General features: G+C 43.6%; 1 protein-coding gene across 1 annotated transcript; it reads right to left on the bottom strand.

Moving 5' to 3' along the window:
- Positions 1-4830: 4830 nt before the first annotated feature.
- Positions 4831-15102, bottom strand: PURB (purine rich element binding protein B). Its single transcript, XM_054997324.1, has one exon. It carries the CDS (start codon positions 14874-14876, stop codon positions 13830-13832), a length of 1047 nt encoding a protein of 348 aa, XP_054853299.1. The 5' UTR covers positions 14877-15102; the 3' UTR covers positions 4831-13829.
- Positions 15103-17034: the final 1932 nt, after the last annotated feature.

The raw sequence follows: 17034 nt of genomic DNA on the forward strand, positions 1-17034 counted from the left end.
ATTTGGAATTCCGGGAGACCTCCAGGCTCCACCTGGAGGTTGTCAAAACTTCTTCAGGGCAGCAGCACTTTCTCCTTTTCCCAGTCCGGGCTAGGAAAGAAGCTGCCAATGCATAATTAATAGCAGGGGAAGGGAGGGGCGCAGCAGCAACGCAAGAGAGAGCAGCTGACGCAGTCTTCGTTTGCAGCAAGAGCAAGCAAGCAGCCCGTCCGCGTCTATATATAGCCCTGTGCGCGCCTCCATGTGGGAAATGGGCTCAAATGAGGACAGCCGGGCGGGTTCCAGCCAACCGAGCGCGCGGCTTCAAGCTGTAGCGCCCCGACGCTAGGAGGCGGCGGCAGGCCCTTTACGCCCGCCCGAGCTATGGAAATTAGGTTACCTACAACCAACAGCGCCAGCACGTTTCTAGAGCCCGCTGTCGCGCCCTTCCCAGTCACGCGCGATGTAATTCAGTTCAGCCATTCCAAAAAGAATATGTATTATCAATTGTTAAAGGTTTTTAGGAGCCTAGAATACTCTGCAAAGGAGACTATTCACTGTATCTCTGGGTGATTATTAATTACTTATATACGTTACTGATAGTCTGCCTTTCTCATTCAAGGTAGATTATACAATACGACCAAATGGGATAAGATCTCTAATAAGCAATGTAATAGGAGTAGGATTATAGAAGAAACAAAGCGTTAAGTATTAAACACGATGTGTTAAACAGTGCAGAAAATGGTATTACATAGGTAGAAAACAAAGCAATGTGAAAAGGTAATGCACACAGCAAACAGAATACATACTGTGTTCATTAATGTGGTCCACAGTCTCTTCCATTTATTAAAGCACTTCGCTGAACCATTCCATTATAATTTAGTCCAATGCACTTCATAAAAATGCCGTCCCGAACAATTCCGGTTTAGTGAGTTTCTCTCTTTCCAGTCAGTATGTGTGCGGGGGGGGGGGGGGAGGGGTCTACTGTTCCTCTTGAGAGGATTTGATAGAATTACTCAGTCACTTCTGTTGCAAGGACTTAGGACCGCTCAAGTACAAAGGAGAGTCGTTCAGGTCATCTCTGTATGAGTCCATTGTTCTAGGTTTTCCTTCCTCACAGCAGGAGACATGCTAAAGGTTGAGGTGCAGACTCAATAATAACAAAAGTTGATTTTGTATGGCCATTCAGAACAATTTAACACCCACTCCGAGCGGTTTACAAAACATGTCATTATACCCCCACAACAATCACCCTGTGAGGTGGGTGAGGCTGAGAGAGCTCTGGAAGAGCTGTGGCTGACCCAAGGTCACCCCACTGGCTTCAAGTGGAGGAGAGGGGAATCAACCTCGGTTCTCCAGATTAGAGTCCCACTGCTCTTAAGCACTGCACCAGACTGGCTCTCAAATTGGCAAGAAGTGGCCAATATACCTCTTCATGCCTTAAGATTAAACCTTTTTGGTGTAAGAATTAAGTAGTCCTCTACTTGTAATTGAGGGAGACACCTCCATTGTAGGAAGTTTAGGAAATACTGGTTTGAGATATCATACAGCCATCACTGCCGGGAAAACTAAATTACAACTAGCTCCCACCTGGCCAAATGGCCAATATGAATGACAGGAATATATTTATTTTTTACCTTTTTGTCCCATCCTTCTTACAAGGAACTGCAGCCATTTAGCTTCATAATGCACCTGAGAAGTATCAGCACTGGTGTGTGTATGAGACAGGGAACACAAAGTTATGTCACTTTCCGGAATGCTTCCCATTCAGCTTAAGAAAGTTGCTCTGTTAGCTTACTTAGAAATAAATCCCATTGAACGCAGCAGGACTTTTTTCTGAGCAAGCATACATCCATGGGCTGCTCCCATGGGATTTGGTAAATTTCAGCCTAGTCTACTGCCCCCTTTCTTTAATACACCTGCTCTTAACTTGTGCTATGGTCTTTGAGCTACATTGGTTGATCCCCAAGAACTGGTGGACTGATGATCTCTTGCTCAAGCCATTGGCCTAATATTCTTTTCCAACTCCATCTCTCCAGAGCGGAGAAAGGAAGAATGGAAAGAAAGTAAAGAATAGGCAGAATGGGAATCTACCCTGTAATACAGGAGGTATTTTTGGTAACCTAGCTGACATATGGCTGTGGGGCAGAGCAGGGGTGAGGCACTTTATTTGAAATAGACCCACCAATTTCAAACATCTTTGACCAACGGGCCTCCTTATTAGACTGAGAGTTTATGGTGAAAATTTTCTAGAGGCATGTTAGGAATGTGGAATGCAGATAAAACTTTGGAAGAAGGGAAACAGGGATGGAATAATAAAGTCCATCAGGCTTGAGGACACTAAGAAGAGTATGGGGGTGAGTGGGAGAACAGGGCTGGAAAAGCAGAGGCTGCTGCAGGCTTCTGAGAAAGCAGCATTGGCAAGGCTCCATCCAGGGAGCCCTCTCAGCAGCTACGTGCAGCACACCCTGTCCAAGTCATCCCTAATAGTCTCTTTTACACGCACTGAAGCAATTCACTTCCTGGTTTGGGGTTGGTTGTTTTTTAATCAATAGGATCCTCTTGCAGCATACACCCCAAACTGCCTGAAAAACCTTTACCTCTGCAATGCACCTTTCAGCACGTTGACAAAATAGGCACCTAAGCAGATTGCTATCAAGTGCCTTCACATACTACACATGAGAAGAAATGGCAGCCAACATTCCTTGTGCAGCTACTGCCACAGTGGTGGTGCCTACTCAGTGAGCAAATCAGAAAGCAAAGCCAATCCCAGGGCAAACTCTTAATCAATGACATGCATGAAGGTTTATATATGCAGTTGTTCAAAACAGTTTATTCCTAAGCTTGATAGTCTAGCAAAACCTGGGGTCACTGGCAAGTAGTGGTGCAGCACCATTTAACAGATCTTGAGCACTCCAAATTAAAAATAAAAAATGTGCCCAAGCTATACAAATTCTGTTAAGGGAAACCTGTCTCTGTCATGCTGAGAAGCTTTGTTTGAATTAGCTTATGTATTATTCTACGCTATTTTGCAATTTTGTTCTAATTTTGTCAATAATAGGGAGGCCCAGTGAGCTAGAAACATTAAAAATAATTGGAAGTCTTGTTCGCCTACCCCTTGGAATGCCTACAGTTTAACCTAGCATTACCTATACACGTTAAAGCTTATCGTCGCTTATCGTCACAGTGATAAGTGCTAGAAACTTGAAAGAGAGAGCAAAGACTCCTAGGAAGCCAATTCTGGGCCATAGTGAAAGTACATCCATAGACAGTCCTGGTAAGAAAGTGACCCATCTACTGCTCTCCTAAGGCAGTACAAATAAACACTTTTAAGTTACATGCATCACTGTTCTGAGCACTAAATATGGCTAGAGAATGTGCACAACAGCTGAAAGCAAAGAACGCAATTCTGTGTGAACACAGGGACTAAATTTGAGCTTTAACACCAACCTTGATCATGGCAGAATGATATGTGCCAACATATACAAGATACTTTATCCAACATTTCCCCATATCAAGGATTTTGTATAGTGGGAGCGAATACCATCAAGGTCTTTAAACTACAGTGCAGAACGAGTTCCATTTCCTTATGCTTTACCTCCCTCAGTGCCAAGCTAAATTTAAACCTCCACTGCATTTGATTTTCAAGTTTTTTAAAAATATAAAGCATAACATCCTGCATTAAAAATCTGATACTTTGTTTCTAAGAATCATTCATACTAGATACCTTCAAAAGGTTAATAGTGAAACTTTGGAATGGCCCACCTGTTCATTTATTCTAGGGGCAGAGGTTTTTAGACACATATCACAAATAAAGTTACTTTTCTGGCTGGCTGTGGTGGAACGTAAAGTCATATTTTAAGTGGGGAAACACCATATCCAAGGGCAACATTTTTTGCTTACTCATTTAATCTTCAGAGTACGCAGGAGGATGTGCACATTTCCTTAGTTGTAGGAATAGGGCTTCTCTGGTAGCAAGGTAAGAGCGCTGGGAGGTAGCTGTGGATGAATTACAGAGCATATGCTTCACATGCGGAAGATCCTAGGTTCACACTGTTTGACATTTCAAGTCACAAGTGGTCAGAAAAACTTTCTCTGGACCCGTGGAAAACTGCCAGAGTAGGCAACACTGAACTTGGAAGAACTGGCTTATTTAGAATAAAGTAGCTTTATGTTCATGCACTGGGTAAGATACAATGTAATCCAGCAGATAAAAGAGTACTGGATTCCTGGAGTTTCTGCATTCAAATCTCAATTCAGCTATAAACTCACTGGGTAGCCTGAAACAAGTTTACCGCCTCAGCCTCGGTTTTCAGCATGCAAAATGCAAACAACACTGTGCCTATGAGACTTGTGGTGGAATTGTTACCTACCTTTGTCTTTAGGGGCAATGACTACAAGCAAATTAAATTTACTACACCTAAAAAGCAGCTACTGGAACGTGAACAAAACCAATGGTTCTAAAAAGATGTGGGACCAAATGCCTCCCTGATTTCTCCCGTAAGAGTACCAATCCTCTCAACCTACTTCCACCAATGGTAAGATGCAGAACTACATGCCCAACTCCATACAATCATCTTCTTCCGTGCTGGAGATCTGACAAAACAGCCTTCTTTTTCTGCCAGCTTAAGCAGTCCAAAGGTCCCCTTTCTGTAGGATCATATAACTACTTATTTGATCTGCTTGCTTACTTGGATATTTTCCACCCTTGGTTGAACAGGGCATATTTTACTGCAGGAGGATTCAACACATGATAGAAACACATGGTCCTAAAACAACAAATGATTAACCTTTAATTGCATCACATAAAATACTCATCTCTCATTAAAAAAAAACCCAGAGACTGCTGTACATGGTTCATTCACTTTTCTGCATACTTTATTTGTTACAAACATACAATTTTTTAAATATAGACTGTAAAACTCCATTTGCAAAAACCTGCTATTTTAAGGAGTGCTCAACTAGCATGAGGAGTTCTTAATGTCATTTGGACTGTTTTGTTTTTTGCTAGTTAGCTAGTGGTAAATCCAGGACCTGCCTTTATTCAACAACCTGTAGTGTTTGGTTGTATCTGCATTGCTCTTTAAAAAGCAGTCCTGCTACCCCCCCAAAGGGAAATCAGAATGTAAGCTTCAGCCAACGGGCAGCAAGACAAACAGGCAGTTCGGACCCTGGGATTTCAAATAATTTCCAGCGTTCCGCTTGACAGGTGAGAAAAGAATATTTTTTGAATGGGTGCTGCACTTTTTAAACATTTCCATGTTTGAAACTGCATCATGCAGCTGTGTGTGTTGCCAGTTAAAGTGCATTTAATTTTTTTTTATAAAAAAATAAACAAGAGGAATAAACTTTATTCTTTAATTAAGGTACTTAAAAGTGAACTTTTTGGTCTCTCAGCAGATATTCCTGAAACCAGTCCTATTTTTCTACAAATTAACTTCTAGCATTTATATAATATATTTATAGAGGGGAGTTTTTTTAATATATAATATATATAAAATTAGAGCTACTTTTGCATTGACTATCTAGCAGAGAAACAATTTTATAAATACATACACATGTACACAGACATCTCTTTCTATGTATACAATGTACAAACATGTGTATATTTACATATGGGTTGATTACATCCATGTATGATCAGTTATATCACTTGCACAAGGTATCAACTCGGCACCAAATTAACTACTTGCTCTCTACTGAAATTGTACATTCAGCCCAACAAAATGTCCACTCCCCTGAAGGCAATGATCCCCTACAACCTTGCCCTTTTCCCATAGCCCTGTCCTTTCACTTTTCACAAATCTATTAGCATGAAAACTGAGCAACAGGGATCGTAATATCTGCAGTGAGTGATACCTCTAGTGTGCAGAAGCAGCTATTATATCCTCTACTAGAAAAGACTTGGGAGGCTATCCTGTAAGCACAACTAAGGTGCACCATCCATCCATTTCAATGGATGACCTGTGCTTACTTGATCCACTCTGTGCAGATGTTAATTCAACTAAGCAGTGAAGAACAGTAACCCGCCCTCCTGCCAAACCAGATCAGAAATGCTTGCTCCACGGGTCTTGGCAAAGAATGGAAGATGGCAGGCATTTCAGAACTGGCAATGAAACATTAGCGAAAATAAATTGCCTACCACAATAAGGGTTTGACTGTGCTTTTCACTTTTAAAGTAGCGATTTTTAAACTCTGCACCCCACAGAACTCATTCCACACTGCAATTCTGCAGCTCAAGAGGAGCAATTCCTGTGTTACAGAGGATTCTGGGCTACAAAATCTTATCTCCTGCAGAAATACTGCCTAAGTCTATTGGGCCTTACCATATTCTCTCAGAAACTTAAGAGTATGCCTTAACACCGCTATCTGCACCTGAACCTGCACAATGGTATCTTGTCAATGAGGAACTTTCAGAAACACAAGAGCAGTTTGAAAATCGCTGTTCACACAGACTCTTCTGCAGAGTTCGCCCTTAATTATAAAGAGCGAAGGCATTAGCAACACATATGGCCATATTTTCTATTTAGCACATACCAGAATGGACTGTTGGGAAAGGAAGTTAGCAAGGAAAACAGCTCATGTTATTGAGGGCCTAGCTGGCCATCCCACAAAAATGCTGGTAAGGTAGAAACATTCACGCAGTATATATATGCCGGGAGATCATTTAGGAATCCATTTATCATGGCACTCTTTAAGTTCAAATAGTTACCATTTGCATGAGTCAAAAACTCCAATTCTGAACAGGGAGCAATGAGAAGAAACAAAGAGATTAAGCTATATTTTTCTTATAAATCCCACATAAATTCAAAGATGGGATTTTCTAACCAGATGGGCCTTTCAACACAGAAGAGCAGGGCAGGAAATTAAACATCTTGCCTTGGAAACCTGCCTAGGTTAAAATGATGCACAGTGACTGCTGTTTTAAATTAAGTTCTTTCTGCAAGTTTTAAGACAGTCTACCTGGCCTACAAAGTAGTGGTAAACTGGGACAGGACAAATTTTTCCTGCACTTTAATAATAGCTTTGACAAATGAGAACATTCTGCTTTTTCGTCGTGGGCTGCTTACTCTGTGTGTATGTTTATATATACAGTACATTACGAGATTAAGGCTACATAGCAGCATATTACAAAACGCCTTTGACAAAGCACACTTGAACCTTCCCTATACGGAATTTCAGAGACAAAAGGTTTGTTGGTATTTCCACTAGACACTGAACCCTTGAGCTCTCTCTCTCTCCCCTTGTCAGATTAAAAACAGCAGAGGTGGAGTGAAATGACTATCAACAAATTAGCAATTAAAAAAAAATAAAAAATAAAAAGCAAGGTAATAATTCACTGGGAGTTTAATCAGTCAGTTCTTGAGCATTCTATTATTATTAGGTGAGCATTATGACAGCTCTAATTCCTCTCATTATACCCAAAACAGGGTAGCCATTACTAAACACTAAAGACTGAAAAAAATTAGCAAGGGTGTAGCTGTCATTCTCAAAAGCCTCTGAGAACAGTCACATCAGCTACAGACTGTGGCATAATTCTACCCTTCGAAACCAGCCATGAATAAATTTATAACATTAGCCTTAAGTTATACAGCTGCAAGGTTAAGTTGAAGAATACAGGACAGGATTCAAATAATTACTTTAGATACATTCAGTGGAACTGCATGTACTCAGGGAAATTTCAGACTCTGAGCACAGATCCCCGTGCCACGATGCTTTCACAACTCTCAAGTTTTGAAAGCAGTTTGCAGCAGTTTCTACTATTTAAAAATACAAGTCTGCCTCCACTTAGAGTAGAATGCTATGCAGAATTACTCCAGCCTAAATACGACAATGGGCAACACAGGACTAGTCTGTTAAGACACACAGAATTGTTCAACTTTTGGATCCCAGCCATAGCGTTATTGCATACTCCTTGCATCTATAAAAATTGTGATGGTTATGAAAACTCAGGGAAAAAATTGTTGCCATATATTACAACAAAAACCCCCCAACCATCTGATTGTATCAAGATGAAATTAGTTTAGTACCATGGCAAGTAACTGCCCTGCTACAGAAACAGAGGGTGGCAGTTGGTGGCCATATTCAGATATTCTTCTCTCTTTCTGAAATTAAACTTATATGGGCTAAAAACCTTATGTAACTGAACAGCTGTTTCATGCTGTTCTCTCCAATGTTACAATACCTCATCAAAGCAATCTGGCACAGTACTACATTATCTCCCCCCCCCTCCCCTCCATTCTTCCCATGTTAGTTAAAAACCACAGAGTGCAAAAGGTGAGGTTTCTCAAAACTTGCAATAGGGGAAAAGGAAGAATTCTCTTATTTTACAATCAGGCTTTCCCAACCTTAGCAACACTCCATTAATCTGACAAATTATACACAAGTGTGCAATTTTAAGAGGTACACCTCATCCAACAATTAAGATGATCTTGCTAATGCTCAAGCACAACATTTAAATACAGTAATCTTGCTGACACTAAATTACCATAAGCAGCATTACTGGACAATAGGTGAGCTTTCTAAAAACCATTAAGAAACCTGGACATCAGATCATCAAGAAGTACATGAGGGAAAGGAAGCTGTGTATTTACACTGCAGATCCAGAGTGAACAAAAAACCAAGAATGAAATACACGAGAAACCTGCCACTACCTCATATAGACCGAACAAGGTTTGAGCAGCCAACTGCAGAAGACTAATCTGAGTGCAGTGGGTTGGGGCATATCTACACTACTGGTTTAAATAGAAATTTCCTCTCCCCAGTGAATTAACAGCTCTCTAAGAGAAGCTGTGGGTGTCCAACAGAACCTGTTAGCACCTTCACTAAACCAAATCCCAATATTCTTTGGAGGAGCCATCACAGTTCTACTGGTACTAAAACAGTATGCTGGTAATGTAGATACACCTCAGGGGTTCTGCTAGGTAAAACTAAAATTGTTTTCAGGAATAATTTTGAGTATAGCCATTTTAAGATTATCAGCATCTTTTAAATTTGTAATGTTTAGCCTCAAATAGAATGATTACCCTAATATCACTGTTTATAAAACTAAATGCAATTCATAGCAAACATACTTCAAGATATTTACCAATTTACTTGCTTAAAAAAGGAAGCATACGAAGAACATGTTTACCAATAACTCTGTAGAATTAGAATAATTTTGAAGCCAAAAAAGTGCCACTTTCATATAGGGAAAACTAGCTTCTCCTCCCTACCACAAAGTTAAAGAGTCAAGGCCACAAGTTTGTTTTTTAAAATAAAAACTGAATATCTGCTGAGAGATTAAATTGTGCATCAGATAAAGTACCATAATCTGTTAAAACTTTTGAGATGTTCATGCATGTTTATGCACTGAACAGTTTACCACCAAAAATCACAAAACTGCCACCCTCACAAGAGAAAAGTAGCCTGTTACTTTTCAAATGTCCTGTGTAGTCAATACACTACACCCCCTTTAACGGTTGGAGCAGATCACACTGTCACAAGTTACCCTCAGCTATTCCAATACCTGAAGTGTGCAGTCAATGATGGGACCACTCAATATGAGGGACTTATTGTAACCTGCCTCTTGTGCCCATTATCCTGAAAACTATAAAAAATAGGACAGGATAATAAAGTGTGTTTTGGGGGAGAAAAACGGAAGCAGAAGCTTGAATCTTTACTTTTTTAAAAAAGATTTGTGATTTATTGCAAAGATCATTCCAGGGTCAGCAACAGTGCGGGCTAACTTTGAGAGAGAGAAAAAGTTAGCCTTCACTGTTAAGCCTAGAACTGCTTTGCAATTACAGCTATGGAAATAAGAACATGAACCCGTAACTAGATGCGAGCTAAAGCAACGGGCGTTTATACCTGTATGCCTCAAATATTTACAATTTTGGTGCTATACAAGATTTACACTTTTTTGTACAGCAGATGCTTTGACAGTTGCATTCCAGAATCATAATTCCAAGAACAGAAGTCTAAAAATGCCAGGAACTCCCAAGAAAGGCTGTCCAATTTCCCCTTAAAGTCTACATTTTAAGAAAACAGTGTGATCCATAAGCCACTTAAACCAGCATACCTCATCATGCAACATCTTAACTCCAGTAACTTTACTACAACTGAGCTAATATGAGCACAGGCATGCTGGACCCAGTGGTTATAGACTGCACCGAGGCATTGTCAACATTGCTGCAGAAAAAATCCAGGATATGATTTAACTGCAGCACCAAAAAAGAAGGGAAATGGTTAATTAAATTGACATTTATGCACAAGAATATAAACAGGAATAACAGGATTTGCTCATCTCAGATATAACCCCAGCATTACATTTTTCCAACGTGGCTGACTATCCCATCACATAAAGAACAGCTATTCTGAATAGGCATTAAAGTTGCCTGTTTAGAATAGGCACAGAGATAACTGAGAAACTACCAGCTTAGAAAGCAGTGTGATTTTTAACATGTGCCTTGCACAGTCAGGGTGAGGTGATTTCTAACACAGCCGTATGTCAATAATTATTCTTCTTTCATTAGAGGCCATAAATGATTCTAAGCGACCCTGAAATGATCATCTTCGTAGTCTCCACTGTTTTAAGCACAACAGTTCAAAGTTCTGCAGGGGAAAACATTCATGTTCAAAGCTGTACGTTTCAGACAAGCCTCTTCCCTCATTACCCACGCTCTCCAGAGTTCTATTGCCTAAGAAGACCTTGTGCCACTATGACCCATTTTCCCATAGCAAAAGGCTTCGCCATTAACCTCAGTATTAGTTAAAATTTAGAAACCTATCATTCATACTTAACAGGGCACAGGCCGGTATTTTAATTTAGATGCTACTACCGACACACTGCATTGTCACCACCTATACATCTCAAAGGGTCATGTGTCAACCTGTAAAAATCTGAGTATTCAATATACATTTGTTTAACTAATGACAAAAGGAGACTTTCTGGTTGCCAAAGCCAACACCATATATGGCAGCGTTCTTGGCATACAATTGATATATGCTCCTGTCCACTTCCACATATTTCCTAGGCAGCTAATTATAGCTTATGTAGCCACTGGCCAGGGACAGTCAAAACTCTGTCACTACCACATAATACAAAGGTAAGGCTAGTTACTGCAATTCAGCCAAAAAAATCCTCCTGAAAAGGAGAGGTACTGCATTCTTTGCAAGAACTTAATTGGCTCACAGCAGCTGGGCAACAAAAGAAGTAAAACCAATTACCACTGAAGCAACAAAACATCGTTGGTCTATACAAATATTGTACACTGTTTTAAAATGAGTGAAGAGTTACAGCAATATACACCAAGCGTCTGCAGCCTTAATTTTCATTGCTGCCTAGAGTTCTAATTCATTAAGCAGAGTTTTTTCTGCAGTCCTAGAGGGCTGCGGTATCCCAGTTAATCTGTCCGCTGAAACTTTTGTTGGTGAAAATTGTTCTCCGCAGCAAAGAACTACATACATTTGAACAAAAATACATAGGTAAATACAGCAGGACATTATCGAAAACAGCTGCCTTGGAGAGTACAAAATACAGTACAAGTATACGGATGTAATTAAAACATCAAGAAATACTATTGCTCCCATTACAATTCAGGAAACAAGTTCTTTGCGACGGAGAAAAATGGAAAGAAAAGTTTCTTCAAAGATACGATAAAAAGATCTACTATGGACACTGGGAGTAACGAATTAGCTGTAAAACAGACAATCATTTGTGCGGCTGAAAATTTTGTGGTAAACTACTCTGAAATTATTTGCTGATCTTTATAACAGCTACAGCAAAACCATTTTTCCCAACAGAAAATTCCAGCCACTTCCTCCACTCCAGCCACAACTGTGTGAAGAAAGGCCTTTTATGTCTCCTTGCTTACTAATAAATATAAAACAAAGATAGGATAGATAAAAGTAATACCAAAATAAGGTAATAAGGGTATGCAATAAATTAAAAAGGCAGCTCAAATAAAGTACAGGCATGCACAATTAAAAAAATACTAGAGATTGTAGAGGAAGGTTTACCTGCCTCTAAGATGTCACACAAATACCTGAAACTTTGCAATGAACAGAGTAATTCCCATTCAATTCAAAGTTGCTAGTATATAATGTATCTAAAAACATCTTTTTGGAGGGGATAGGGCTAACTTTGTTAGTTTTAAAAATATCATTTTTAGATAAGAATCCATTTAAAATATAGATGAGGCAATTCCTTGAGTGGGGGTGGGAGGGGATATCCAACTTCATTTGGAAAGGATAACTGGAGAAATGGGCAGTAGCCAGTCTACTTTAAAATTTGAAGGTGGTAAAATGCTGCTAGGGTATGTTCATAGTCACAGAACTTTGACGGTTTGTTTCTGCTCCTTTTCAGCAATGGATATCAAGCTCCCACAAGGCATGCATTGCTCTGAACAATCCATACCATCAATCCATGCTTGCCAACTCTGCTGTTAACATAACACGAGGTACTGAGGAAATGGACTGAGTTTTCTTTTTGTTTTAAAAAAAGAATCTTGTTAAAAAGAATAGCTGATACCGAACTTCTGGACCTGAGGTTCTTGATGACCGTTTCCATGGAAAAAGTCCACTGATTTGCACGATGAAAGAAGCCTTCAGTTTCCTACTCAGTTTTTTAGCCATTTTTCTTTGCAAGATTATGATTTTAAATTTTTCTTTTTAAGACCCAGCTACAGACCAAATGCCACTTCATCTGACTGGGTTATCTTTTGAAGCCTGCAGAAAGGCAGTTCCAATATCTGCCTCCTACTAAAACCACTTGTTCTTTCACCTTATTTGGAGAGGGGAAGAACTTTAGTGAGCAACCATTTGTCCACTCTGCATTCCTTGTGCTTTATGCCTGTTTTCTCCTTTAACCTACCTGTTTGCAACCCTCTTTTAAAAATAAAAAAATGCCATTTAAGATTTTTAGAACCTGCCAGTATTAAATTAATTAATCTATCAATTCCAGTTCAGGCACCTGGAGCTTAGCAATTTGCATTCTAGAAACAAAACAATTCTGCAAAGGAAAAAAGAAAGACAATGATGGACATTGGTCCAGATACAAGCTCCCCCCTCCCAACTACATTTCTCAAAGCTCTATGGTTTTTTGTTTGCCCCCCCCATTTAAACTCCTTGCTGTTGCACTTAATACCCCGATTTGTGCTGGACTAAGTCCATGATAATTGATCTTTACAACCCTGAACAAGCTGCCCCATCATGATCTGCACACATCCCCACCCCAAGGATCTGGACAGCTGCAGTGGCTTCTCCCCACCCTTCAAACTGTGCTCAGTGGCCATATAGTCTCCAAGATGCTGGTTTTTAGTGGAGGACATGATTTTAAAAATGCAAGGGGGAGGGGGGAAGAGAAAATGGAGATGACATCCAAATAACATATATCCCCCCCTTCTCCCAAAATAAAACATTTCTGGGATCCAGTAGATGAGGAATCTTTGAAGGCCAGGATGGATTCAGATCACAAAAATCTTTCCTACACCATGGGGTGGGGGCGAGGTGAATTGAGGTCACAGGGATTTCTCTTCCCAAGGTGAGGCCAATGATGTAAAGCCCAGTCCTTCAGGATGGGCCGACCAGCTGAGAGATGCTGTATCCTCAGGAAAAATAAAGGGCCAGGGAGACAGAGGAATTGAAAGGGCTGTTCCAGAAGTGATGCAGGTTGGTGGGTGTATGCAGGTAATCTCGGTGCTCACTCGCTTTCTCCCCCATGATAGAAAGAAGGAAGGCTTGAGATGGGGCTTCTTCCCTGTTTCCACCCAGTCCCCCTCCTTCCATGGCAACCTCCGTGGTGGAGTGAAGGTGGCTGGGGAGGGGGGGAGGTTGTCAAAGCGATGGGGGGCAGGGGGGGAAGAAGAGGCTCAGTCGTCGTCCACATCGTCTCCATCGGAATCGTCTCCAGCGCCGCTGCCGCTTCCCGGCCCGGCGGGCCCAGCGCGTCGGTCGTAGAGCTTATCCCGCTGGCGCTCCTGGATGTCTCGCATCTCGTCGGCGTAGCGGCAGAAGGCTCCGCCGAACTTGGCCCACGCTTTGTAGGGGACGGTGATGGCGTTGCGGTACGAAGGCTTCACCTCGCTGACACGCAGGAAGACACCGTACTTGTTGCAGCCCACGTCGAAGAAGAAGCGCTTCGAGTCCACTGTGATGGAGGTGCCCTCGGGGAGCTCGCCATACAGGCCCCCGCCGCCGGGACCCCCTCCGCCGCCGCCGCCGCCCAGCTCGTCCTCGTCGGCCCCGTAGTCGTCGATGAGCTTGGCCAAAGCGTCGCGGAACTCGATCAGGCCCTGGGCGGGCAGGGCGATGGTCTGGCCGCTCTGGAGGCCCGGGGGGCCGCCTCCGGGGAAGCCCGGCCCGCCTCCGCCGCCACCCCCGCCGCCTGGCCCCCGGTTGATGGTCTGGCGGATGCGGAGGAAGCGGCCGCGCTGGTTCTCCTTCAGGTCCAGGTAGTACTTGCGGTTCTCCCGCACCAGGAACTCGCTCTTGAGCGCCCGCCGGGGACCGCCCGCCCCGCCGCCGTCTTCCCCGCCGGGCCCGGCCGAGGCCTGCGCCAGCTGCTCCGGGCTGCTGGGCCCCAGCTGGGCGTAGTGCTCGATGAAGTCGCCCAGGTAGTCGCGGAACTCGGCGGCCACCGCCATGGAGAGCGTCAGGCGGCTCTTGGAGCCCCCGGCGCCCACCTCGGCGATCTTGAGGAAGCGGCCCTTGGCGTTCTGCTTGACGTCCAGGTAGAAGCGCTTGTTCTGGATGTCCAGTCGCTTCGAGGCCAGCTCCTGCGTCTCCTGCTCCGGGCCCGGCCCGCCGCCGCGATGCCCCTGGAATCCGCCTCCGCCGCCGCCTCCTCCACCGCCACCGCCGCCTCCGCTGCCGCTCCCGCTGCCCCCTCGCTCGCTCCCGCTGTCCCCGTCCGCCATCTTCTTCTTCCGATTCCCTCAGCCGCCGTCGTCAGGCCCGGCCCGCCTGCCCTCCGTCCGCTCCGGCTCTCCTCACTCTCACGCACTCTCTCTCCCTCTCTTTTCCTCCCTCGCTCTTACGCGCACACGCGCGCGCGTCCCTCGCCGCTCGCGCTTCTGCGCGTCCCCTCTCTCCGCCTCGCTCACACACGCACTTGGCGCTCGTGCTTCCCTCAGGCAGCCTCCTCCTCGCGGCCAAGACCCACTTCCGGTGCCTGGCGGCGCGCGGACGAGCCCCGCCGGAAGCCGATGTGTCTTAAGTCAAAGCCCGCCTCTTTCGCTTCCTTCACCGAGCAAGGAGGCGCGTGAAAAATAAGCGGACGGGGGCGGGGGGGAGAGGGAGTTGTGTGGAGTAACGAGCGTGAGGCCTCCTCTTCCTCCACCCCCTCCTCTCGCGGTTACATCTCCCCTCCCCCTCTCTGCGACAAGGGTGAGGTCGCTCCCCCACGCTCGCTTAGTGCCTCTGCGCGCGCAACCTGTTCTGACCGTTTCCCCTGAAAAGTCTGCCGTCTGTTCGCCCCACGTATTTGGTTTCCCTCACGAAGCCCCTTCCATCCCAAAGCAAAGGGGTTGCCAACCTCCAGGTAGAGCCTGGCGACCTCTCGGAATTACAAGGATCAGTTCCCCCTGGAGAAAATGGCTGCTTTGGAGAGTGGACGCTGTCTTGCTGAGGCCCCTCACCTCCCCAAACCCCACCCTCTCCAGGCTGCACCCCCAAATCTCCAGAAATTATCCATTTCGGAGCTGGCGACGCATCTGTGGACTATGCGCCCACAGATGGACAGAGAATGCCTCAGATCACTATTGTTTTGGAAAGGGTCTCATTCCCCTGTTCCAGAATTTTAAAAGTTATGGTTTTCAGACTTCGGAGTGCTAATCGATACCGAAGCTAGGTGTGATGCTAAAAGGAACCCTTCCCTGTTGGGATTTTCCTTCACGTTTTGAAGGAGCCTTGTCTGAACATATTTTAAAGGTGTTACTGAAGGGAATTTCACCAGCTGTGCATTGTTCATTGGTGAGTATGCCAGCAGGAGCTCTCCCAGCCCCCTTTTGCTAATAAACCAAATATATTAATCAAATATTTCTTATTATAGTTAAATTAGAGGCATAAATGTATGGGTAGGTGGCACCTCCTGGAGCTACAACTGATTTCATAGATCAGTTCCCCTGAATAATGTGGTTGCTTTGGAGGCTAGATTCTATAGCATTGTACCCCACAGAGCTCTCTCTAAATCCCACCCTTTCTCCCTATATTTCATTCCCAGAATCTCCAGGAATTTCCCAACCCAGAGTTGGCAACCCTTGGAGAAGAAGTGTTTCATACAAACAACCCAAATGGAAGTAAATCAGTTGTTTTTAGTAAAGGACAAATTAAGGAGGGGGTCACAGGGAGAGACGAGACGAGTGAAAATGCACCTTTTTATGAGTTTGGGAGGGACTGGATAACCCCCCTATTCCATTTCCCTGCCAAGTTGTTAGAGTATTTGCCTACAGCTAAAATAATCTTTTGGGAGGACTGGATCAGTGGAAGAGCTTTCCCCTCTGTTCCCAGTTAGCCATCCTTGAAGGATCTTTTAAGCTAAGAAGCAGACCTATTATAAAACCCTGGAGGAAGGGGTGGAATTGGGATAAATGCTGTTAAACACTCTTAGACAACACAGCACAACATAATGGTGGCATCCCCTGTGTATATGCAAAAACTTCTTGGGTGGCCATATTTTATAGCTGTACTGGTTGGCAGGAGGCCCCCACTTTGCTGTTGCTGGAGACAAGTTGAAGGCCTGTGAGGAATCATGGGAGGGGGCAACAATTTGGGAACCCCCCCCATCTTTTCCTCTAACTGTCAAGTACTTGAACAGGTTGTTTCTCTGTCACCCCTCAGTTTTTCCTTAAACTGACAGTGGGCTGTTCTCGGTGTCCTGTCTCTTTTGGAGCATTTTAAGCCCTGATCAAAATATGTTTTAATTTTTTTTATCCATTAGGTTGATTTCAACCAGGCTTCCTCTGTAATAACATTTGATTTATATACCGCCCTTCAGGGCAACTTAATGCCCACTCAGAGTGGTTTACAAAGTATGCCAATATTATCCCCACAACAAAACACCCTGTGAGGTGGGTG

The sequence above is a fragment of the Eublepharis macularius genome, chromosome 14 (assembly GCF_028583425.1).
Source record: "Eublepharis macularius isolate TG4126 chromosome 14, MPM_Emac_v1.0, whole genome shotgun sequence".
NCBI classification, from domain to species: domain Eukaryota; kingdom Metazoa; phylum Chordata; class Lepidosauria; order Squamata; family Eublepharidae; genus Eublepharis; species Eublepharis macularius.